The sequence below is a fragment of the Phasianus colchicus genome, chromosome 2, assembly GCF_987193195.1.
Source record: "Phasianus colchicus chromosome 2, bPhaCol1.hap1.1, whole genome shotgun sequence".
NCBI lineage: Eukaryota > Metazoa > Chordata > Aves > Galliformes > Phasianidae > Phasianus > Phasianus colchicus.
Genome location: NC_143437.1, coordinates 67,658,782 through 67,683,834, shown reverse-complemented (window position 1 = coordinate 67,683,834; position 25,053 = coordinate 67,658,782). Strand labels below are relative to the sequence as shown.

At 43.5% G+C, this 25,053-nt stretch overlaps 2 protein-coding genes and 1 long non-coding RNA gene across 4 annotated transcripts; 2 read left to right on the top strand and 1 right to left on the bottom strand.

Moving 5' to 3' along the window:
• Positions 1-703: 703 nt before the first annotated feature.
• On the top strand, positions 704-8,113 carry LOC149919089 (uncharacterized). Its single transcript, XR_016464425.1, has 3 exons — positions 704-813; positions 7,523-7,672; positions 8,028-8,113. It is a non-coding gene; the product is annotated as an uncharacterized LOC149919089 (long non-coding RNA).
• CD24 (CD24 molecule) lies at positions 4,836-8,904 on the bottom strand. Its single transcript, XM_031611012.2, has 2 exons — positions 8,693-8,904; positions 4,836-6,845 (listed from the first exon to the last, which is right to left on the bottom strand). Exons 1-2 carry the CDS (start codon positions 8,771-8,773, stop codon positions 6,663-6,665), a joined length of 264 nt encoding a protein of 87 aa, XP_031466872.1. The 5' UTR covers positions 8,774-8,904; the 3' UTR covers positions 4,836-6,662.
• Positions 8,905-17,617: 8,713 nt separating this feature from the next.
• MTRES1 (mitochondrial transcription rescue factor 1) lies at positions 17,618-22,045 on the top strand. 2 transcript variants are annotated; one of them, XM_031611014.2, is made up of 4 exons: positions 17,618-17,733; positions 19,272-19,713; positions 20,414-20,486; positions 21,574-22,045. In XM_031611014.2, exons 2-4 carry the CDS (start codon positions 19,280-19,282, stop codon positions 21,748-21,750), a joined length of 684 nt encoding a protein of 227 aa, XP_031466874.2. In that variant the 5' UTR covers positions 17,618-17,733; positions 19,272-19,279; the 3' UTR covers positions 21,751-22,045. The 2 variants fall into 2 exon arrangements, with proteins under 2 accessions (XP_031466874.2, XP_089992049.1); XM_090135923.1 differs by lacking the exon at positions 17,618-17,733 and adding an exon at positions 17,769-17,884.
• The last annotated feature ends 3,008 nt before the right edge of the window (positions 22,046-25,053 follow it).

Genomic DNA, 25,053 nt, shown 5'->3' with positions numbered 1-25,053 from the left:
CATCAAATATCCCTGATCTGAACGACCAAAAGAGCCCAGCTGCTCTCCTCACAGCAGTATTGTTACTAATTGGCATGGAAAGCATTCAGATTAAAACTCACAAGGATACAGATGTCGAGACACCCAGTAATCAATGACTACCCTAGCTTTGAGGAACACATGATGTAAGACTGGAGGAAAAGCACCAGCAAAGCATTAGTTGAACAGTATCAACCTGCACTGCTGAATAAGAACAGACGTGCTAAATGTAAACACACTAAAACATTCATTAAAGTCCCAGACCCATATCAGGTAGATAGTGATATTCACAGAACCCTAGTGTATGAGATCATACATTTTGGGATCAAGCCTGACATCCTGCACAGGTCACAGATACTTATGTAGACGTTTTCCCTATCATTCAGTTTCTCCACCATGTTAGCAGTGTTCTTTTGCTTACTGTGGAACTGTGACAGAGGGTTTAGATCAATGCCACATTACCAGGGCCAAATTAATGTGGGAATTGCATTGTGCCCTGGAAATGACTGAGTGTTGTTCTAAGATTTTAATTTCAGTAAAAACAGAGTGGCAGGAAAACCAAACAATACTTCACAGGTTCGTTTACAGTCAGTACTTTACAACAGTGCACACCTTATGGAGACTGAGAATTTTGGAATGGAGGCAAAGAGTAACTTCAAGCTGAAAAAATCTGCTGTGATGTCACAGAATCACAGAATCACAGAATCACAGAATCGTAGGGGTTGGAAGGGACCTCCAGAGATCATCGAGTCCAACCCCCCTGCCAAAGCAGGATCCCTACACCAGGTCGCACAGGTAGGCGTCCAGGCGGGTCTTGAATATCTCCAGAGAAGGAGACTCCACAACCTCCCTGGGCAGCCTGTTCCAGTGCTCCGTCACCCTCACCGTAAAGAAGTTCTTGCGCACATTGGTGCGGAACTTCCTATGCTCCAGCTTCTGGCCATTTCCCCTTGTCCTGTCTCTGCACACTGCTGAAAAGAGTCTGGAAGTGTCGGAAGTTTTCTATTAGTTTCCTGAAAGAGAAGAGAGTAGTGAGATAAGCCTATAAAAGGAATCTGAAGATAATTTATAAACTTACAAAAAGATACTGTCAGCACATTTTTGAAAACCTCAGTAAGTTTTGTAGATAGTAAGTACAGAAGATACATGACAGCAAATTTTAGAATCATGTCTCAGGTTATTAATGCCTGTCGTGTTTTTGCATTATTTTCACAGCCCTAACGAAGGCTAGAGCCTCTTGTTATTTAACAACTTTTTGTACATTAAAACACTGGAACTGCCATGTTAGAGCAAAGGCCCCACTGAGCCCATTTCCATGCTACTACCATGCTCCCAGACTGGCTTCTTGAGGGAGAATGCACCATGCACCCACAAGGCCATCTGCTTGCTGACTCCTGTGCCAATGAGGGTCCTCAGTACAGGAGAGTTTCCATCCAATTTAAAACAGGGTTTTCGTCCTAGCTATTATAGCTCTGAACACTACAATTATTTGCACGTACTTGTTTGTTTTTGAATCCTACTGGTCAGATGAACCAGATAATTTGCATTTGCCACCGTAGTCTGGTAGTTGTACTTCTCTGGTCTCTTACTTGTAAAACAAAACAAAACACATGTTTTACAAAACTCAGCTGAAAAAATATACAGGTTTTGTTATGTAAAGTTTACACATTTCAGTATAGCGATCACAGCCTTTAAGTCCAATAGTGCACAGTAAGCAATGTTCAGGCTGTGTTTTCAGCAGCAGTTGTTGAAACGAGGGAAACAGAACAATTGCTTTACAGAGGCGTTGCTTCCTTTAATAATTTGTGCCACATAAAGAATACTTTTCACACTAGGTCATTCAAGAGAGATTTTGGTGGAATGCGATCATTCAGTTTATGCAGCAAAACCAAGCTGCCACGATTTAATTCTGCTGTGTGTTCCATTTTTATATTGTATCCCCATCAGTTGTTAAAGCATGGCTCCTGCTAAGCTGAAAGCATAGAAGAAAGAGTTTCAGATCGCTTCTGAAAAGCTGGAAAATGTTTTATTCATGTATTTATAGCACATACATTGGAGGGAGTATCACTGGATTCAAGAGAGATTTGAATAGCCCTTCCTATACGAGATTTTGTTAGATCAGGGTTTTGGTTGCACTGGATAAAACAAACTGTTTTTCTTCAGCTCTGGGTCATTCATTATGGACATTTTACTGAAGACTAAAACAGAGAAATTATGCATTCATGAGAAGGAAGCTGAGGGCTTCGCTTGGAAAACTGAAGTCTGATAACCAAAGCAAGGATCAAGTATCTTTCCCAAGGCTACTGCATAATGGTAAAAACAAGACATCTTAGAGCACAAACTGCAGAAAGCCCGCTGCTTAAAGCTGCTGCAGATAAAATGATGGATTTACAACAACCAGCTTCTTCATCCGTGGGGGCCTAGTAGACCTGTACAGTGCATAAATGTAGTGTGTGCTATATAATGAAGGGCTTTGTGTGCTACTAAGCAGAGCCAGCAGATCCAATTTCAGTTATCTTTAATGCAAAAACAAGAAACATTTCCAATTGTATCTATTACAATACAGCTGCTGGATGATAATATCTGCTACCCAAGTCATTTCAGTCATATATAGGAAATCACTTCCCTACAAAGCCTGAAGGCACACAAATCACTCTGAACTGCCTTTGATGCATGCATGTTTATATACATCCTCATATTCAGATAGGTGTCACTGTGAGCATTACTGCAGAGTCCACTGAAACCTGCAGAGTCCACTGAAACCTGAGCGCGGGGAAATGCTGACTTGTGCAGATGCATGACAAGGAGCCAGGCCTGCAAGTGTTTGCTCCCAGGAGTCCTTCTACAGCTCACCAAGCCACCTAATTGCTGCTCTGGGGAGAAATGACTCCACATGAAATGCTGTGCTAATGAAATTAGAGTGTATGCCTGTGGTAAGCTAGCTTGGGAACATTTCCATCCTAGGACAAATCCTAAACGTTTGGGGGATTACGCTAAAAGCTGGGAATATCTTGACAAATACCATGTTCGTTTTAGAAGTCATTAGCAGCATAAACACCCCTTGCACACTGCCTTATCACACGTGGAGAAAGGCTCAAGCCAAACTATTTAATCTTGCTGAAAACAAGGAAGCCAATTGAAGAAGCTTATGGGTGTAACAGTGTGGGACGTGGCCCAGAATATTTCACCTTGGAGAGATCACCTCTGAACACTCATTTGAAGTCCCTGCAGATTTCCAGACAAGCTGAAAAAAAGGGCTGTCCAACATTCAGAAGGAAGAAACAGTAGGCTGCACACAAGTTTAATTGCTCATTTTAGGTTATTTTGTTTGAATAATAACACTATACTTTATTCATGACTTATGTGGCTAGCATATGCTTACAACAAAAGCAGTGCCATGCAACAAACAGAAGCAGAATTGTTTCAGTCATTGCAATGTACATTATCCAGACACGCTCCAGCTGGACAAATTTGTGAAAGAAAAGCATATAGTAAGTGGGACCAGCTCTTACCTAGGTATCATTACAAAAAAAAAAAATGGGAGAGTCATGAAGTACATGGGCTCTATTTTCCTCCTGTCCCTCCCATTTCATTAAATAAATCCATCATGTTCTCTTTCACTGATGGGATTGCTTCATCAGTGATTCCATTGTTCTGTGACGGAATGGAACAGAACAAAGGTTACCCGCTCATTTTTCTAACTCACTCATCTGGTCTGCTGAAAACTCAAGAGAGCCTAAATATGCATAAATACTATTAAAAAGCAATCTGTCTTTTTTTCCATAAAGCATGCCACAAACTGATCCAACCATTCCAGTTCATTTAGGAATTTGGCAAACATTTTTCTCCAAGCATATTCCTCCATTTCATCCATTTTACTAATACATCATAGAACAAAGGCTTTTTTTTTGGTTCTCAGTTTCTGGAATATTTGTATTTTCACTTTGTTGTTTTACCAAGAAAGATAAGCAGATAACAGCCAATGTAATGTTTTATCTTCTGAGCGTGCAGAGAAAAGCTAAGTAAGGGAACAATGTGCTCCGATAGTCCCTGCAGACCCCAAGATACGCTCAAACAGTGAGCTCTGATAAACCCATTCTGCTTCTTGGGTTTGTTCAGCCTACTGGAAAAGTAAAGGAAACACAAAGGACTGAGCTCTGCGCTCCCTCTGGAACTCAGGAGGCCTCTTTGGGGCCTCTTTTCCACTGAAAAAAATGCAGATTGTTGAGCAGATTCTCCAAGTAGCTGGGTACTCTTAAATGCATTGCTGCATGTCTAGGGAGTAGAGACAATCAGCATGAATAGAGAGCTATTAGGAAGGAGCATACCTGAAAAGAAAAAGAAAAAAAACAGACAACTCCAGAATGTCATGAACTGTAAACGCTTAGTTTTGAATTCCAATTTAGTTGTTTTTGCTCCTCAGGAAAACATTGCATACATTCCTACTTTTAGCCTCTACCTTCATAAGCATGGTGAAACTTGCGATATTAGGATATTCTTATATTAATGTAGTGTGTGGGAAGCAGAAACCTGAAGCACTTAATTCATATGCTCTATTACCACAAGCTGAAAAAACAACCTTACCTGGTATAAGGGAAACAACTCACTGCCACAAGAAACAAAGGAAAACTCTGTTCAAGCGCCATTTGCCTAAAATGAATGCATACTACTACAAAAGGGAGGCCATAATAAACATGGAAAACTTACCCATTACTAGAAATGTTAATAGAATCTCACTCACTGCTTTCAGGGCAGAATCCAGGCTTGCAGTATCACTAAACCTTGCGGAGAGGAATAAAACTAATCACACTTCAGCATTTCTAGACCTTGAGGTTTTTAATCACATACACTGTCTCACTTAACAGCTCATTCATTTTATGCAGTTACAAGTTTCTGTGGTGTCTGGAAGTGCATATAGAATGCATTGCTTTTCCACCATTTTATTTACAGGTTCTCCCCTCCAATGAAAATCAGTAGCTAGTAAGTCAAAGCATAATTACACAAACAAAAAATACAATCAACATTTTACTAGATACAAATGATAAGCATAAGGAAATGTCCATGTATAACTCACATAAATCTGTGTTAGTTTGTTATTAATGTATGATATTATGGATTGGTGGTAATATAACTGGAACACATTGATTTAAAAAAATATTTAGAGAGCCACTTCTGTATGACACGGTCTTACACTGATATATGTATCCATACAGAGTAATAGGATCATATAATACTCATGTTCATCATCCTTTCCCCCCACCCCCTCCTTAGAAGGTATTATTAAGGTAATTGAACTTCCTCAAAGCTTGCTTTGACCAACTATCAGATATGAAGTGCTGACTGACACAGAAACAATCTGTGCAAGCATAGCAATTTTGATTCAGAAAGGTTTTAAAAAAATATTTACAAAGGTCATTTTTAAATTGACTGATTAAGTTAAGACTCCAATCTTCATATTCCAAACATCTGATATTTAATGTCTCACTTTTTGGCTTTTCCCCCCCTCCTCCCCATTCCTTCTCCCCACCACAAATAATCAGCCCACGTTTAAGGTAAACCATCACAATTACAACTCTTCAAAACAAATAGTTATTTATCTTGTGCCAAAAAAAAAAGCAGCACTAAAACATTACTCAAGAGATTCTATAAATCCTTCATAATTAAGAAAAGTTCTAGGAGCAAAAAAAAAAAACCACCTTGTACAACCTGTAGAACTTGGGAGGAGAAACAGGGGAAAGAGGAGATGCTTATCAAACCCTTCACTTTTTTCTCTCTGAACTTCATTAACAAAAAGCTCCTGGTACATTTCCCAATGCTTCCACACCTCCTTGCTCTGGCACATAAGGTTCAATATGCAAACAATTTAAATAAAATATCAAAACCAAATCCCCACGGTCAGTAATTCAACCCTTAGGAAAACTGGTAATTTTTAATAGTTTCAAAACTAGCCCTGCCTGACTAGCCATTTGGTTAGAACTCTGAAATTAAAACAGGAGGATTCTTACAAGATGTGGTATTCTGTGTTTAGACTTGCAGCAGTTTCATACAAATTAAGTGTGAAAGAAACCTCTCTCGCTTTTACTTTGCATCTTTTGCATATATTCCTACCAGCCATAGACTATAACTGACTGTATGGGCTGCGTGAGAAACAGAACCAAACTTTTGTTTTCTAGTGGTTCTAGGAGCTCTGACTTTACTGAACTTAAATGGAGGGTAAAAGCCTCTTCAAGGTATCATTCTAAGCTGTAGATAAAGTCTCTAGCCTTCTGTCTTGGTGGTGCATTATCATCCATCCTTATTGTGAACGCTGTATTTCTTCTGAACTTTAAATCAGAGGGTGTCAATACTGTCTTTTTGCTTCCATCATTATGCCAATTTCAAACTTGTTTGGTGAAAGAGCACATTATTTCACCTCCATGCTGAAGATGATCACATCCTTTTCATATTGGTCAGCTTTGGAAAGTCAGAAACAGTGGGGGTGCTTCTCTAGGTCAGACTGGTACTAGTTACAGTATGGAGTGGAACCAAGCTGGTTTGATGCAGAGTTTGGACTGATTCATTTTCATGCTAGGTCGAAGATCTAGCCATCTCAGATGGTTCAGGAAACTGGGTGGGGGAGTGGTAGCCATTTTCCTGCCCTTCTCTTAACAGCAAAAATACAGAAGAGAAACTGAGAGAATGAAAAGGAGGCTTGTGGCGGAGTGAAGGGCATTTCCATGTCCCTGAACGGTGGTACTGTTCAGTGAATTTACGGCAGCTGGCAAAGTGGAACTTGCTGAAGAATTGTTTGAAGGTGTTGGACTTGTTCCATTGGGATCACAGTAGATCTAGAATATGGGTAGAAAAAGTTAATGAAAAGTGATTTTTTTTTTCCTCTTTAAAAATAAAATCAGGAGCCAGGCAGTCTTTTGGATTCTTTTCAAGGAATGATGGGCCTATTTAAGTGGCCTTTGCAAGACAATAAAGGGGAGGCTAAAAAGCTGTGGCAGTAGTACCAAACTGCAGAACTTAATGGAATTATACTGATTAAATCAAAACCTATTGGCATGCTAGCACAGACAATAAGAAGTGCAGTGGAAAGTCCATACAATACCAAATAGAAAAGATGCTGACAAAGAACAATAGAAATAAAATCCCCATACAACATTAATAGTGACAGAACAGTAGAATTTTGCATCTTATGTAACTTCAGCATCAAGCTATACCCTGCACACACAGGAAAACTTTCAAAGCTAAGCTTTGAAGCTGGTTCTTCCCTCCCAATGGAAGATGTGCAATATATAAGGGTGGAAAACAAAGGTAAGACTCATGAGGGGGAGAGGGGAAAAAATGCACAGTTCAGCAAGCTTGGCTGTAGTTCTGCACCAGCAAACCTGTGTTAAATCAGAGCCTTCTGGTACACCAGAGTAGGGCTTGCTGAAGTAAAGAAAAAAATGTTTTTAATGAGCAACTACTTTAGTAAATACTCTCCATAAAAGAAGTCTTTATTGTCTTGTATTTCCAGGGCTGCTGAGAACATTACTGCCTTCAGCAGAAGTGATATATGTTGTACCTCAACACTGGAGCTATTAAATCAATGTTAAATACATTTGGAACTTGCATGACCGTACCCCTCCAGCATTCCGAGTAAAAGCACATCACAGAAAGATACCAGGTTAGTACGAAGCCTCTGATTAAGATTTTTGGCAAGCAGAAACATACTGGAAACAATTCAAGACTGCAGAACTTTGGGTAAAAAAAAACAAACAGTGAAGTTTCTGTTGAAACCAGTCAGAAAGTGATCAATACAGAACTGCAGAGTTAATACCCTATAAAGTGGTTAGGAGATAAGACCCAACCTGCCCCAGAGTTTTCTCAGTGTTCACACACACTCCTCCTTCCCTGTTCCCCACTGGGATATATATTTTTTTAAGTTACCTTGGGTGCGAGCATAAAGCCCGGATTTTGGGTGGGTGCACAAAGGGAGGGCTCAGAGACCCCAGACAAAGCTTCCTACCTTCCCTTTCCAGACATCGGCACCCACACGATCTGATCCTGCTCTACTGAGGCCAGCGAAAAAGGGACGAAGCTTTTATTCCCAAACAAAACCGCAAGCGTATTTTAAACAGCCTCTAGAAAGCTCCTCGCCGCTTACTCGCACCGTGCGGCGATACCGGCCCTTTTCACGAGGAGTTCTGAGGCACCCGTCCACGCAACGTGGACGAGCACCGCGCCGCCGCCCCACCCAGCAGCCGGCGGAGCTCGGCGGCACGGCGATGCCCGCAGCCAGCCCCGGGCTGCAGCCGTGCCCCACCCGCGCCTTGGGGGCTCGCACCAGCGGGACCGACCGCCCTCAGGCTCTAAGTCTGATTTATTCGCAGGGGCCGCTCGGCTTTACTCGAGGCGTTTATCCCTCTTCTTCCCAGCGGGAAATCAATGCTCCTTCGCCACGCGGCACTGCACAGGCGAAGCACCCGCACGGCTCCCTCGAGGATCCCGCAGACAAAGGGGCAAGAGCCAGCCCCGCCTCACGGCACCGAGCCCACCCGCCCGAGCTCGCCCCGGTGCAGAGGCAGGGGCTCCGGACGGTGAGATGGCGGCCCCCGCCCCGCAGGCTTCCCCGAAGGAGCTCCCCGCCCCTCTCCCGCTCCGCGAGGGTCCCCGCGGGGCCGCGCTCTCTCGCGGCGAGGCTCACCTGCGTAGGTAAGAGGAGCGCCAGGAGCAAGAGCCCCAGGCCGAGCCGCGCCGCAAGCGCTGTCCCTACGGCCGTCCCCATACCCTTCTGCTGCTGCTGCTCCGCTGCGTGCCACACCGATACTACTGCCGACCCAACCGCTGCGACAGCGAACGAGACGGCTGAGCCGCGCCCGGGCTTTTTATAGCAGCGCGGGCTGCCGTGATGCCCCGCCGCCACCGCCTTCCCCGCCTCCTCCCCGCACCTTTGCCCCCGCCCCCGGGCCCGGCCCTGCGCTGCCCGCGAAGCGCCGGCTGTGGGGCCGCCCCGGATGGGGTCCGGCCTCTGGGCAGAGCTGTGTTTCCCCGGCTGTGGTACTGTGGGCAGAACGTCTGTGCCTTTGTCTTGTGCCCGCCTCGTGCCCTGGTACTTGAGGGGGCTCAGCACGGCGTGGTAGGGGTTGAGTTGCAGTTACTCGAGATAAATTCTGCTTATAAAGATCACGGAATCATAGAATCACTAAGGTTGGAAAAGTCCTCTACGATCACCTAGTCCAACCACCAGCCCATCCCCACCATGCCCATTAACCGCGTCCCTCAGTGCCACACCCACACGGTACTTGAACACCACCTCCCTGCGCAGCCTGTGCCACTGCCTCACCGCTCCTGAGAAGAAATGGTTCATATCTCCAACCTGAACCTCCCCCGGTCCTATCACTACACAGGAGAAGGAGCCGACTCCCACCTCACCACAACCCCCTTCCAGAGAGTTGTAGAGAGCTATAAAGTCTGCTCTTCTCCAGACTGGGCAATCCCAGTTCCCTCCGAACATCAGGCTTTTCATTTAAATGAAAAATTAAACTGAGCTGCAGGAAGATCAGGTAGAGAAAGCTGTATTTCCAGATGATAGAAATGAGGGATGAAGGGTTGAGGAGCTGAGGCCCCACCTTCCCCCTGGCTGTTAGGTGAGTGCCTTCCCACCAGTGCTCAGGCTTCAGGACACAGCTTGCAGTTTCTTTGGACCTGAATATTTTATTGTTATCATTATTCCTTAAAAAGCAGGAAACCTGTGTAAGAAGTGGAACAGGAGGTTCTTCCAGTTGTAACCTGCACATAAGATTCTAGCTTCTGGCACACTGTGGCTGTATTGTGAATCCTCCCAGGTAGGTTCTGCCTCACTGAGTTGATGCAATCCTTACTCTATAGCAAGATGAAAGATCTTCAGAGAGTTACACAAAGCACTCCTGAAGCACTCCTGGGGTAATGTTTCCCTGGATTTTGGTGTGTGTTTGTTTTTAAAATCTCTGAATGTATTGAGGCTCCTGTTCCTTACTATTAGAAGCATAGTCTGTACTGATCTTTGAAACTGAGGATCTTATATTTCTGAGTGTTTCCTGGTTGTCTGCTTAAAGCTGGTGACGAGAAGTTGGATTTTCATGATTCCAGATATCTGAATCCCCTATGGGAGCAGTCACGTGAATCACAGCAATGAAGTGAGGCCTTAGACTATTCTGACACCAGATCCCCATTGTGCTACTGCAGGAGATGCCAAAGGAATGTAACCTTGCTAGGGCTTTCCAACAGCCACAACAAAGATGATTCTAGCATAAAGCAGACAATTTCCTTTACAATCTCTCCCACCTTTTACGGGAGAAAAGGCAGTGGTACAGCTGTTGCATGATCCCCTGGGGTTACAGCAGCAGCTGAGACACTTAAAGTCAAAGCTAAGACAGGTGGGAATGATGGAATAGCAATCAGACAGCCTTTCCCATTCTCTCTACCCAATGCATTTATCTGAGGTCTGGAACTCTGTCTTAGCAAGGCTGGTGCAAAGGTCATGTAAGGTGACTTGAACATACAGAGCACTGTATTACTGCTAATTATCATTATATAGTATACTGCACTTCTGGTATTTTATCAAGTTACATTGGAAAAGAGGATATTTCTTCTTGCTAAAATGTTGGACAAGCTATTTGCTTAATGGTCTTTTAAAGAAAGAAAATGCAGAGATTTTAAAATATATGTCAGAAGAGATAAAATACTAAAGTAATGGAATTGTGTAAAGGTTATGTTCTGAGGTCAAAAATCATGCCTTTCTGAAATATTCCTGTAATACTCAGGCAAGTATGGCAAATAAGGAGGTATACTGGCAGCAATGAAGAGGAACTCTCCAGTGGATTCTCTTAAAGATTTATCTGATCAAGACACCAGGACACGATGTATGGATATTTGTACAGAGATGAGAAATACTGAGTTTAGAACTGTACAGAGTGAAGTACTGCTATCTGGTGGCCAATAGGCACTTCTGATCTTTTTTTTTCTCTCATAAGAGGTGATGTATTCTCTCAAAACATCCTCTACTGTGTATTTTAAGAGGTTCCACGGTGCTGAAATGTGTTTTTAGGTATCATTTTTAAATGCTCACTTTTCTGCTTCCTTTATGTTTTAAGGTCAGAAGAGCACTCAGCATTTCTCCTAGTCAAATATGTCATATTTGATGAGAATGCATAACAAAGAGAAGGGCTAAAACTACTTCAATCTTTTGGGTTAAATAGAAGTCAATTTGCATATTCTGCTGGTGACTTTTAAGTTGATTCAACTTTGCATTAGACATCATTTTCAATAGTGATCAGAAGCAAAACATGCGTTACTTTGCATAAGATATTAGCAAACAGGATCCGCTGAAATGGGTGGCAATAAACAGGAGTCATCTATAAAAGGAAATGGAGAAGTAGTCTCTGAAACTTAAAAGTAATGCATTTGAATCTGGACAAGCTTTAGCAAAGTAAGTGTAGTCAGAGCACTGAATAGAATTCATGAGAACGAATTTTGACATAGCCATTAATTTTCTCTTGCCTTTATCTGCCAGTCTTGACCCATTTAAGCTTAAATATTTCAGGAGCATCAGTTGCCAAGGAGAATCACTGGATCCTGTGCTCCCAACCAGCTCTTCACTCTTTGGCTGTGTATAGATCGAAACTGTCTTCACACTATGGCACATCCCAGGCTCTTCATCCATTTTAAGCTCATGCCAGAGTGCACTGCAGCTCTCAGTAGTCACCTGGGTCATAACTGCATTATTTTACTTAATCCCCAACTGCGAGCATGTGTTGATACTTTAGATCCTGATCGTTTTACAAAGGAGAACTTGGAAGAGAGAAATGCAGCTTCCCAGTGTGCACTGTCTAGCCTGCATATGCTGATCTATGCTGACATCCTCTGGTGGTAGGCTTCTTTGTTGTCCATTTATCCTGAATTTTGCCTTGAGAAACTCACAGGTCAGTATTTACTAACATATAAGAACAGTATCTTTTCCTTATCTAGGCTGGCTCTCTTGCTGCTGGTTTAGTGGAAAGGATTTATCTTGCCAGAGCATCAGAGCTCCAGCCACATAACCAAATCTTCCCAGCTCTTTTGAAGCACCCTTCTTTACAAATGCATCTTCACTAGCATTGCAGAACAAGTCTGAAATTGTGACTGGTTGAAACTGATTTTATGTATCTGGTCCATGCTGTTAGGTGTGCATCTTGATTACTTGGAATATATTCTGAGGATTACTTCTTCCATTTGAGGGTTTACAGTCTGTTTTTTGGCATTGTTAGTAGAGATTTTAATGGAAGACAGGTTTGGTGGGACTGTAAATATCCACTTGGTATTAACTTATCATTGGACTAAGTTATACATGTGTTCATAAACAGGCCTTTACTGGCATGATCCAAACCATCACTGTAACAGGTTTCTCTTCTATGCCAAACTGAGACAAAAACAAACAAAAAACCAAACAGAGTCAGGCTGCTTAATTAGAGGTGTACAGTTATGGAGGTAAACTAATCTACAATTTTCAGCCCTGGAATCCTAAGTCTAAAATAATGTCAACAATAAATGTTTAAGAATAGCTGCCCTAATATCAATGGATCTTATGATTTCCTGGTCAGTTCACACAGTAGAGCAAAAGTCATTTGCTCCATTTTCTGCTTTGAGGTAAATTTAAAGGAAGCAGGGAAAATTCTGATGAACAGGCTGGAGCTGTTTGTTATAGAAGACAAAACAAGAATGAATATGATTAAAAGATGCAACAATGAACAAGATATAGAGGATAGATCAGCTGTTCTTCCCATTTTGTCTTAGAAAAAGGAACAAGTTTGAATTGAAAAGATGGACAGCTGCATCATGGATCACGTTAAGACTTCAGGTATCTTTTTAGATAGGAAATTCTTTACTGCAAGATATTAGACAAGGTACAGGGAGGGATATGACACTTATCAGTGAGAACATCCAGAGCTTAAATGGAAAATATTGCAAGGACACACTTTCATGGAAGATAGATTTTCCTTCTGGTAATTCACACATTCTCTTCATACTTCTGGACCTGAATGCTGGGCAAGATATCCTTGACTCCAAACAATATGATAGTTCTGACATTTCATCCATCCCCAGTGCACCTTTATTTATATTATTTCCTTTATTTTTTATATATATCAAAGGCGTATTGAAGTCTACAGATACGTTTCTCTTTCCTGATGCAGTACTGCTTGTACATGCTACTGAAGGTAACGTCTCTGAGTCACAACAAAATGTGAAGTACTTTGAACAGCCTTTTTTTCTGCTTTTACAAGCAAACCCAACATAAAACATTATAAACAAACAAACAAATAAATGCTTTTTAAACTGTACACAGGTGAGGGAACAATCTAAAATCTCTCTGTAGTAATTAATTATATTAAAGTTATTTGTGTGTATATCTTGAATTAGGTGCTATCAATTGGAGAAGAGAATGCTACATTCTAAGTAGTAAAGCCATTAATCTGAGAAGAATACGGAGAAAACAGAAGTAAATAAGTAATTCAAACTAATTAACATTTGTTCATGGAATATGTAGTTGTTTTGACTAATAAGTAAGTTTCAAATAACAAATGCTTAGCTGATTATTTTTCCTTCTTGTTACATTTGCCACCTGCTGTTAGCAGGAGCTAGATAAATCCTAGAGCTGCAATCAAAGCTAGCACAATCGTGGTCACTGCAGAATGAATGCATTTCCACAAGCCTGTATTAAAACCAGTACATTAACTTTTTCTACAAAAAAAAAGACATTGTATCTTATTACCAAACAAGGAAAGGAGGAAAAACATTTCTCATTGCAAACCTCTCACCAAACTGAGGAGTTGAAAAATTAGCAATGGAACTATGGAGCCTTAACCTGTGGGTAGCTGGACTGAATGCCAGGCTAACTAAAGGAAGCTGCTATTTTTCCTCCCTGATACTTAGCTACTGTTGTAAAATTGATTTTCACTGTCCAGCAGTCAATTAATTTCTAGTCTTGGTGGCTCACCGTGCTATGAATTATTAGGATGGCTTCTATCAGCTTCTTTAGTAGTGATTAAAGTAGTCAGCACTGCCTATCCTCTTTCTTTCTGATTATGGCTCAGTGGGGCATTCTAGTGTAAAAGAGAAATGGATTCTGTGTGCAGGGTGACACAGTGGCTATAATGAAAAGTGACAGAAATTTGTAACACCATTGCTATTGGAGGGGATGAAATGGCAACTCAAAGAGTCAGTAAAGGAGACAAGATTCAGCATATTCAAGAGCTACAGACATTAAAGGAATCCTATAGAGAAAAAAAATCCCACAATATTTTATGGTAAAAATGGCACAGTAGATGCTATGGGTAACTGTGTAGAACAGTGTGCCAACTGGAAAGGCGGCAGTGGAAGGACCAGAAAAAGAGTTTCTGCTGCAAGAAGGATCAACTTTCAGAGATGTGCTTTAGAGAAAGAAGTGGTAGGATTATTTGGACACGAACTGGATGTAAACAACAAGTTAGAAGAATTGTCTCCAGACTGTGGACTAAGAAAAGAGAGCATCTATCAGTTGCAGTCAGTATGTAATACTGGAAGGGGTGAATTAGCGGTCAGGGAGATTTAACTCATTATTCAAATGAATATGGACAAAGTTAAGGGTGGTGCTCACACGGGGACACTCTGTTTTCCCAGGCCATATAAATATGCATAGAACACCGGCTGGTGTACCTTCAGTGCACCTTGAAATAAGCAGTGTATTTTACAGGGTGTGTAGTTACAGCAAGGTAACTCTGAAGATAATTCTGCAGTGACAAGCAGTCTAGTGAGGTGAGCATTTTGTAACAGCAGAGTTATAGCATTATAGTATAATGGTACAGCTACAGCTACTAACAGGGCTAGGAAAGATGTATGGTGGTCTCGACTTCATTTTCAGATGCAATGAGTACCAGCAGATCTGGTACTGCTGTCACTTGACTGACCTCACAGGAAAAGAAAGGAAACAAAAAATCCTGAGCAGCGGTGGAAGGATTTCTTGATTATAGACTTCAACATACAACTTAAATGCTAGCAAGAATTTTCTCTCTGAGATATCAGAATAAAAAGACTAATCTTTTTATGGCTGAATGCTGTAGAAGATATACGGAAGTGCGCAAAATGGAAATGCTTTTGAGAAAAGCTTCTGTGGGTGCAGCCTGAGCTCGCCGAGCTTTGTCAGAGAGCCAGTCACTGCCATCTAACGGTAAACTGGAGAAAGAGATAAATTGCACTGCAGTCTTTACCCAGTCCGAGTATTTTGTTTACAAAGATGGTTTGATGTAATTAAAGTAGAAGTAATTAACATTGCCTTTATCTTTTTCTTTTTGGTCATCAAAATATGCACTTAATAACCCAGGTTGGGAGTTGCCAAGACCCCACACAGCTGGAGCATAAATCTTAAGGATGAGGGCTTTCGCGGTCCTTCTAACACTGCAGCACAGAGGAACCTGGTGACAAGGAGATCGTATGACACTGACGTTCCTTTGCAGTCCGGGGCAGAATGGATCCTGATGATAACCTTGGTAAGGTCTGGCATCATGGCAGAGACAAAGTAATAACATGAAGTGTCTCCTCAGTAGAACAGTGGAACAGTTGTTTGTGTATCTAGACTGGGAAATGGACAAGTGTGACAGAGGTGATGTTCAGTTTGGAGCTGTGCAATAGGAAGATAAACCAGGTGCATGATGCCTGCTCTTGGCTGCCAAGTTACATTTTCTCTGTGAGTGAAGAAGGACCTGAGAGCAATAAAATTCACATTCTGAAGACTGTAAGTCTTACAGGAAAGGGTGTTGAGCAGTGACTTAATTGTATTCTGGATTTGAAATGGACCGCTATATCATCATATTTGAAAGATATAGAAGACAGAAGCACTTCAGACAAGTTCTTTAATCCTACATGAGTCAAATCACATTCTAAGGCTCTGAAAAGAACAGAGTGAATGGAAAATTAGTTGTTGGCTTTTTGGTTTAGTTTTGTTCTGTTTTTCCATTGGGGAGCTAGTAACTCTGCTCAGGGAATCTGCCGTTTAGAGATACATTTTCTGCTCTGACTCATATGTCACTATGAGTGCAAGAAAGTGGCTTGTACTTGATTTTTTTCCTTGATAATGATGTATGTATATTTTAAGATATGTGGATGAAAAACAAAAAAAACCTAACAGCTGTATTCCCTACTGAGACCGGTCAGAATCTCTCTGACCTGGGCAATGGAACATTCAAAACATAAAGATATAAAGATATTTGCAGCTTCCTTTCCAGTGAGGCTTTCAAGGAGGGAAATAACTTTCCAAAGGAACTGCTTCGCTACAAAATATCCCTGACATAAATGCCTCTCCTTCAAAAATTTAATGGTAAAACTTACGCAGGTGTAAAGCTAAGCAGTCAACTTTAATGCCCATGCTAATTGTACAGCTGCCATGCAACAGTACCCCCACAGCACTTCCTATACCTGCTGATAACTTTCCAAGAGAGAACTGCTCTGCCAGGTGAGGTGAAGGGCATTATAAAGTAGAAATTCAAAGCCGAGGTGCTCTTCCATCTGCCAAAATTACCCCGAACTTTGCACAGCTCTTTGCATCAGGGCAAGATGCTGCTGGTTGGATGTGACTGCACTCTGTACCCATCTGGTGTGGATAGGGAAAATCTCCCAAAGGCTGAGCAGCTCAAAAGGGGTCACCAAGAGAGGTGCAAGTGGGGTGTGGCAGAGGGATGGACCTGGCCTAGTGGCTGACCTGCAAAGAGAAGGGATTATGGATAGCCATTGGTAGTGGAGGTGTGAAAAGGGAAATGCAGAGTAAAGGAAAGTAACGAAGCTAAAGCCACGAGAATCGCAGGATATGGTGTGACTGGGATTAGATTGTCATTGTGCAAATGAATCAGTGGGTGAGAGACTTGGACATCTGCTGGAGGCATTTCTCCAGGGAAAGGTTTCCATTGTCCATTTCCTGGGTTGGGAATGTGGGCAGAGGAGCAGAAAGCACACACTCTGGCCCTTTCCACTGAGGTCCCTGTGGCTTGGTTGTGTGGTGGCAGAAAGCAGCTCTGGAAATGACAGATGAGAGAATCCAGCATCTTTGGTTTTACATGGAGAGGTTTCAGGGCAGGATGAGTACTTGGACCTAAATTAGTAATTTATTTCTGCACTTTCAGCAGTTATTGTAAAGGGAAAATTATAGGCATGTGTGTAAATATAATAAAAAACAAATACATGTATATGCATACACACACACGGGAAAAATATATCATTCCGGGAAGGCTCTTCACCAGAGGGCGGTGGGCATGGAGCGGGCACGGCCCCGAGTGCCAGAGTTCAAAGAGCGCTGCGACAGCACCCTCGACACAGGGTTTGCTTTTGGGCGATACGGTGCGGAGCCGCTTGGGTCTCATCCAACTTGGGATATTCTGTGATTCCGTGACACCAAACGGTCCGTGCCAGCCTGGGTGCGGCGGCCGATGGCCGAGGCCGGGCCGCACTCCGGCGAGCGCAGCTCCGTTTCCAGCCGGCTGAGCAGCCGGCGGAGCCGGGGGATCCTCCGAGTCCCTGACGCCCGGCGCCCGGTGTGAGCGGGCACGCAGAGGCGCAGCGTCCCGCTCCCCGACTTCCGCGGCGGCCGGCCGGGCCCCGGCAGAGGGCGCCTAGCGCGGGCTGAGGCGGCCCCGCCTCCGGCCTGCCAGCAGCGGCGCAGGGACGGCGGCGGCGGGCCCGGGCCTGGGGCTCCGGGGTACTCAGGTAACCGCGGCGGCCTGCCCTGCTGCGAGGCGCGGCGCCGAGGGAAGCGCGGGGCCGCCGTGACCCCCAGCGGCGGGACGGGCTGCGGTCGGGCCCGGGCTGCGCGGCCTCCGCCGGGACGGCGGCCGTCAGCGACGGGGCCTGGGCCGAGGTGAGGGCCGCGCCGGGCCGGCCCTGAGCTGCGGCGGCCGCCCGCTTGGAGCGGTGCCTGCGGCCCTGCGCTGCTCCGAGCTCAGCGCCGTGCCCGGGGCGGGTGGCGGCCGGCGGCCGGGGAGCCGCCCGTGGCTCGGGGCTTCGGCAGCCGCTGTGCCCCCGGGGCGGGTTGGGGTCAGCGGTGTAAAATAACAGCGATCGCTGGCGGCTTCATGGAGCTTTTAGGAATTTGACCCCGGCCTGAGAAAAGGCGTTAAGTCTTTAGGGGAGGTCGCATCGTCCTAAAATTTTTAACTGTATGCCTAGTAGTTGAAATTGCTGTGGTGAGAGCAGAGCCGTGGGGGTTGTGGTTATTTTTCTGCCACCGGTAGTCACAGACCTTTCACTACTGCAGCTGACTGCACAAGAATCGCATTCTGGTTTCAGCAGAGTTCACTCTGGTATCAAGAAAACGTGCAGTACACACACAGCCATACAAAAACCAGCTCGCATCTGGCTCGAGAGGTGCCCCCAGCTGAGGGGTGGGCCTCAAAAGGAGCCGCACCGGGGCTGCTGGCCCCAGTCCTGTTGCGGTGTGCAGAGCTGAGCTGCTTCTGCTGGAGTGCTGCAGTGGTGCTCGTTCCCACTTGGAGCACTTTGCAGCCTTCCCTCAGCCAGGAGCAGCGTGGTCTGAGCAGGGCCTGGAACTTAGAAACCTTCAACTCTTGGGGTTTTACCTATGGTATCCAGCAGGTTGCTTTCATCAAGGAGTCATAACAAGCATAACTCTCCCTTTGCTTTTTATGAAATACCACACAGAATGGCCCAGATTGGAAGGGACCTCAAGGATCATGAATCTCCAACCCCCCTGCCACATGCAGGGCCACCAATCTCCCCATTTAATACTAAACCAGGCTGCCCAGGGTCCCATCCAATCTGGCCTTGACCACCTCCAGGAACGGGGCATCCACAACCTCTCTGGGCAGCCTGTTCCAGCACCTCACCACTCTCATAAAGAGTAAAGAACTTCCCCCTGACATCCAACTTAAATCTTCCCTCATGTAATATATGAAATAGCTACCTGTCTGCTTCTTTTACGAATGGTGTGTTAGATGGAGGGAGCAAAATGCCTCCATTTAGTTAATGTTAAACTGCAGAAGAGGAACAGAGTATTCCATTGGGGGTTTCAGTGCTGGCTGCTCTCTGATACTTTATCTCTCAGTAGTGATGGGCAGTGTGTGAGAAAACACAGCAGGATGCCCACTGCGTTTAGATGGTGCACTGTGCAAGGGAACTTGATAACCATCTGTCTGTTTGTTGTAACTGTTGTGCTGTCCCTGGAGAAATCCTTCCCAGTAGTCAAAGCACTTGCTTGTTTTTAACTATGAATGCTTATTTCATTTTAGGGTGTACTATGACTGGCTTCAGGCTCCCCATCACTGTGTTTAGAAAACTGAATGTTTGGGTTGGACTGTGGGAGAAATTCCCCTCTAATAAACTCTTTCCCTCTTGGAGAAGAAGCATTTTCTGTAGCTGTCAAGCAAGCACAATAAATGACCGAAGATGGTTTAGCTTTTCCCCAGTAAAACTCTGTGCACTAAGACTTTCTCCAGAGTATTTCTCAGTACTCTCTCTGCGGAACAAAAGTAGCAAAAGCTCTAAGAGAAACAGACAAACTGTACAGGAAGAGGAGGAGGAAGAGGAGGAGGCAGATGAACAAGACAGTGATTTGGAAGATGAATTGGAAAATGACCCCAACGTAGTAAAAGATTACAAAGATCTTGAAAAAGTGGTGCAGTCTCTGCGATACGATGTGGTCATGAAAGCTGGCTTAGACATTGCAAGAAAGTAAGTATGAAAAAGAACCTGCTGGTGAGAGACATGGCATGTAGATAACAGCTGAGGTCTAATACCCTTTATTGTTAGAATACCTACTTTTTTATGTAGCTGTTTTGAGTTGGCATGTCTGGGGTGTTGTTGTTTGTTTGGAGCACTTTCTATCAATTATCGTGTATTTAAAATGAAGAAAACGTACAAAGTAATGCAAAAAGATCTAATTTGAGACAGAGGGAATAAATAACATGCTATTTAATGGCTGTAGAAATAGATGAGGGTAAGTGTAAATCTAATACACCGGGTCAGCCAGATGTATGTACACTCTACATCGATAAGTCTGATCTTGAACCTATAGAAGCCTTATGTTGCAGTGTTGCTAGTATAACCTGGTCACTTAAAAACAATTGAACTGGCTGTGCAGGACACAGGACTTTATTTGTTGGGTATTCAGGAAACAACTCTTCAGAAACAGCTTTTTATTTCTTGGCCCTGTATTACAGAGCACCCACAGTCTACTATTTCATTTACCAGCTCTGAAAGATTTCTTCCAGTTCAAGAGTGTCCTGTCCTAAAATAAGTAATCCTTTTTGTGCAAATTAGAGTTGTGGAAATACGCCTTGCATGTGAATGGTTTTCTTGTGTGTTTGCAAATAAACAGTTGCATTTGTTCTGCTGCATACTGTCAATGCAATAAAACCTTGTTTTTCTTCAGTAAAGTAGAAGATGCATTCTACAATAATGAACTCAGGCTGAATGGAGAAAAACTATGGAAGAAAAGCAGAACTGTAAGACTCTTTAACATTTAAATATTTTAATACAGTACAAGAAAATAACTAAACTGTGACCTCTTCTCCTTCCTTTTACTTGGGTTAGAAGAAGCAGCCGCTAAATGGCTCTGCAGAGGTGAAGGGCACTGCTAACACCACTTCCAGCTTTCTGTATGTGTGGCTGTTATTCCTGGGGTACGGTGCTGCTCCTTAAGGCAGATGGGAGAACTGTGGTATTGAAATGGGCTGAAAGCAAGGAGAAGGCAGGTGGCAGCAAGGACAGAGCTTTATGTGTTGCTGAAGGAAGCGATGATAGACATGAGGTTGATGAATTAGGAGTGATTGAATCTGAGGTATTAGTGGAGAAGGCACATGGTTAAAGTATGATGATAGAAAAGGGAATGAAACTGAGGTAGCCCAGTAAGGGTTATTTTGTCTGTAAGAGGGCACACAACACACACAGCCAAAGGATTGCAGGCCCAGCTGGCCATGTTATTTCACAACAGAACTCACCCAAATGGTGACCAGCATACCTCTACATTCCCTTCAGGTGAGGGGAATCCAGGTGGCATTACTGTGGTGAAAAGGCAGTAAGGAGAAAAGTTTTAGTTCCCATTCTCCTCAAGATAGGGCTTGTTTTTAAAGGCATACTGCTGTTGTGGATTTTGTGAGGGGGCACAAACTGTTGATCCACATTGTTCTTTACAACAGTTTAAGGTGTTCTAAAGGAAGGAGGGAGAATTTTGCATTTGGCTGCTTTGTGTCTGTATTGATAGAAGAAGATTGGCAGGAAACCCTATTTGGTAATAAACCTGAACGATACCTTTTCCAGAGTGAGGTGTTGGCTGTAATTCAGTAAGGGCAAAACTCCTTGCAGAGAAGGTCATGAGGAGACATTTAGTTGCTTATTGCCAGAGCTTTCCTAAAAGCTCACAGTGGGAGGACGGATCTGCAGTGGGTCTGGTGTAGCCTCCCTCCTTCCTCCCCCCAGGGATTCAGGAGAACAAGTGGCACGAAAGGAGCAACATTAATGTGGCCCTGACTGCGGGAATTTGTTTTCTCCAGAGAATGCTTACGATTGCTCATCTTCTCTTTCTATTTCCAGGTGAAAATTGGTGACACGCTGGATCTCTTAGTAGGTGAAGATAAAGAAACAGGAACTGCTGTAGTGATGCGGGTAGTCTTAAAAAAAGTATCTAATAAGACTGAGAGTGAAAAATACAGAGTAATTTTAAGACGTTGGAAAAACTTGAAGGTGCCCAAACAGGATGTACTGAAGTAGCAGGGAGTTGCATGTGGCAGCATGAGATTTGTTTTGCAGAAAACCATATCGTTTGTTGTTAAATACGAATTTTGGTTAAACAAAATGACAGTACCCTTTTTTAAGGGCTCGTGTTAGAAATATCTCCCTCTGCTGTGTACATCAATGCTCCTGTGGTAAATGCTTGTCACTTCTTGCAGTTAGTTTTGTTTCATGATACTGTGGGATAAAATACTCTGCCCTCATATCTCCAGGCATTTTCCTTACAGATGTTACATATAATGACTCAATAAAGATGAATTTGATCACTGTTTAATTGCTGCCTGGTTTCTGCTAATCAGGTTATGTGAAAGCTGACGCCTCAAGCAGCACTGCTTTCTTAGCTTTATTTCTAGATTTGTTACATAGTTTGTTTGTTTTTTTATATTATATATACGTATATGTAAAATTGCTTCCTTTTTAAATACTGATTTGATCCTGGTTAACAATACCAACTCTGTGCTTCCATACATGTTGATGCAATATAAAAAGATACTAATTGCAGCAGCTTATTTTTAGGCAGGAAACTTCACAATGACGGAGGATTTATCAAGGCAGAGATCCTCTCTCATGGATAAGATAGTTGAGGCAGGAGGCACACAGATAACAGAAGAAAATGAGATCTTGTTTTTTACTGCATACTGATGTCAGCGTGGCATTTAAAAGAGTATTTATCGCTTAAGTGGCTGTAGAGATCTGACCAAAGATCAGACAACACTCTGATTAGAAGTACGCGCCTGTATTACAGCAGGAAAGTGCTGCCTTGGAGCTGGCGTCTCGAGTAATCACTCATGCTTGTAATGTTGAACATACACTTCTTTCAACCGAAACAACAAACTCTATGAGCTATGTGGCACAGACAGAATTTTTCTGTTTATAGGTGTTTAACATCTACACATCCAGGTGTGTGTGTGTGTGTGTGCAGGTGGGAGCATTCATTCAGCCCACGTTCTGTTCTCTGCCACGTGAGAAGAGCCCAGAGGGGAGAACAGCCCAGATCAAGCAGCAGAAGCACACAGCAGGCTGCTTTTCCTTGCATGTTCCTGATATCTAAGTGGGCAGGCAAGAAGTTGTTGCTCACAAAGCAAATGTAAGGTATCAGACTATCAGATATATCTGGTATACAGTGATAAAGCAATGGCTGGATCCAATCCAGAAGGCTTTGCCTGGCATTGTCAGATTGCCCATACAGAACCATGGCACTGGCACGACACCAGGATGAGCTGATAGCTTTGCATGCTTCTCATGCTGCAGTGTGTGCTGCAGGGAGGCCAGCCTGCCTTGCAGAGCAGGATCTGTGGTCATCCATGGGAAGACAGCAGGGACATGCTCACAGAACTGGGCTGCAGTTGGCAGAAGCAGTTCTAATGTCTACAGATCAACAGAGTGATTTGAATCACTCGTCTCCAACTTGCTCCACAAAAGAAAAGGCAGTTATTTTTTCCAGAGGGACAAGAGTAGCACCGAAGCATTCCTGGTTTGTGTTAGCTTCTCCTGCAGTGGCACACCAGAACAGTTTACCTCCAGCTCCTGCGAAATAATTAGTGCTCAACGTGATGGTTGGTCTGCAACAGCCCTCATGGGGAAAGGAGTGCAGAGAATCCTTGTGTATGGTAGGGAGAGCAGCACAAATGTGAGTACTGCTGAAATTTAAAAATCTACATCTCCAATTCTGGAGCATCCAGTGAACCTATAGACAAGAACACAGGTTTCTAAATTCTTGAGAGAACGCAAGAGAAACAAGGGACAGCATTATCTGCCACAGAAAGAGACTCCTGGATTTTCCATACAAAGGGTAGAACCTCAGGAATAGGATGTGATCCTATCATGCGACTCGCTCCTGCTGCTCCCACGTACCTCAGCATTTTCTTTTCACAGGAAACCTTTGCAGACCGTGCTAACACACCGCCTTGGAGCTACACACTCCTGAAAGCGTCCGGATGGGAGGAACACTTTGCCTTCCAGGGAGCTTCAGCACCAAGGCACAACACCACAAAACGCGCCTGGAAATGGTGACAAACCGCTGTTTCACCATAATGAGATTTGTGAAGGAAATGGGGAATGATTATCTGACATTTGTGTGTGTGGGGAGATATTAATGAGGTGATCTTCCTCCAGCCTTTGACAATCAGCATTTGTTTTGCTTACGTCTATTAATGCAAATCTTAGAACAACTGGGCATGTGGTGATTTTGCCCATCTTTTTAACTGATCATGCTTTACTTTTTTTTTTTTTTTTTTTTTTTTTTTTTTTTACAGAAAATGATGAAAATTTTTTAAAAAAATTATTCACCTTTATCTTGTGAGGGGGAAGACCGGGGCAGGGAAAATGTAGTATTCTTCAGAACAGCTTTATTTAATCTCTATTACAGCTTTTCCCTTTCCATAAGAACTGAGGGCCTTTCAGCTTGCCATTATGAAAAGAAAAATGCTCAGAGGGGACTGCAGCCACATCATGAAGTGAATCAGGAAAGAGAGCAAGCAGCAGCCTGCCCACACCACAGGCTTCTCCCAGTGCGATCAATAACCAGCAGAGACACCATCCAGAAAAATGTCAAAAATAAAAAGGGATATGCTGGATGGAAATGATACAGCATGGGGATAATGCTCTGCTCATCAGATGAGCTACAAGGAAAGTATTCCAGATCTGATGGGATGCTGATTTGGAGTTTACTTCCAGCATTCTACTGCAGAAGACCACCTCTCAGTGCCGTGCTTATACAGAGATGACCACGAGCATTGTGTAGCCCATAAGAAATTAAGACCATCCCTATTGGTGGGAAGTTAACATGAACGATTTCTGTAACAGGGAGGCTAACAGCGAGGGCTTCAAAAGTACTGCAAATATTAGCTATTTGTCATTATTTCTGCTGGGACAAGGAATTAGATAGGAAGAACAAAGACTTCTGGATGGGAACTTATTTCTTTTTCTCAGCCTTACCAAGGACAACCCTAAGAGAGGGCACTAAAGCATCTCATTTCAGCAACTCATTTAAGCAACTCCAAGTGCATTCTTTTTCCCCCAAATGTTAGCAAGGTAAAAAACAAACAAACATACCTGCATTGGTGCCAACTGAATGGCCAGAACGACCATAAAAAAAACCCACGAAGTCAAACAGAGGAAGTGAAGAAGCTTTGGCAGCGACAGTGGCAGAATTAGATTTACTCAGGAAAACCATAAATGTGAACCTGCCCTGTTGCCCTACCATAGATTTTCAAACGCAATCAACAGAACTGTGCACCGTAAGTGAGAATACCTGTCAGCCAATGCCATTACCTCAGCACA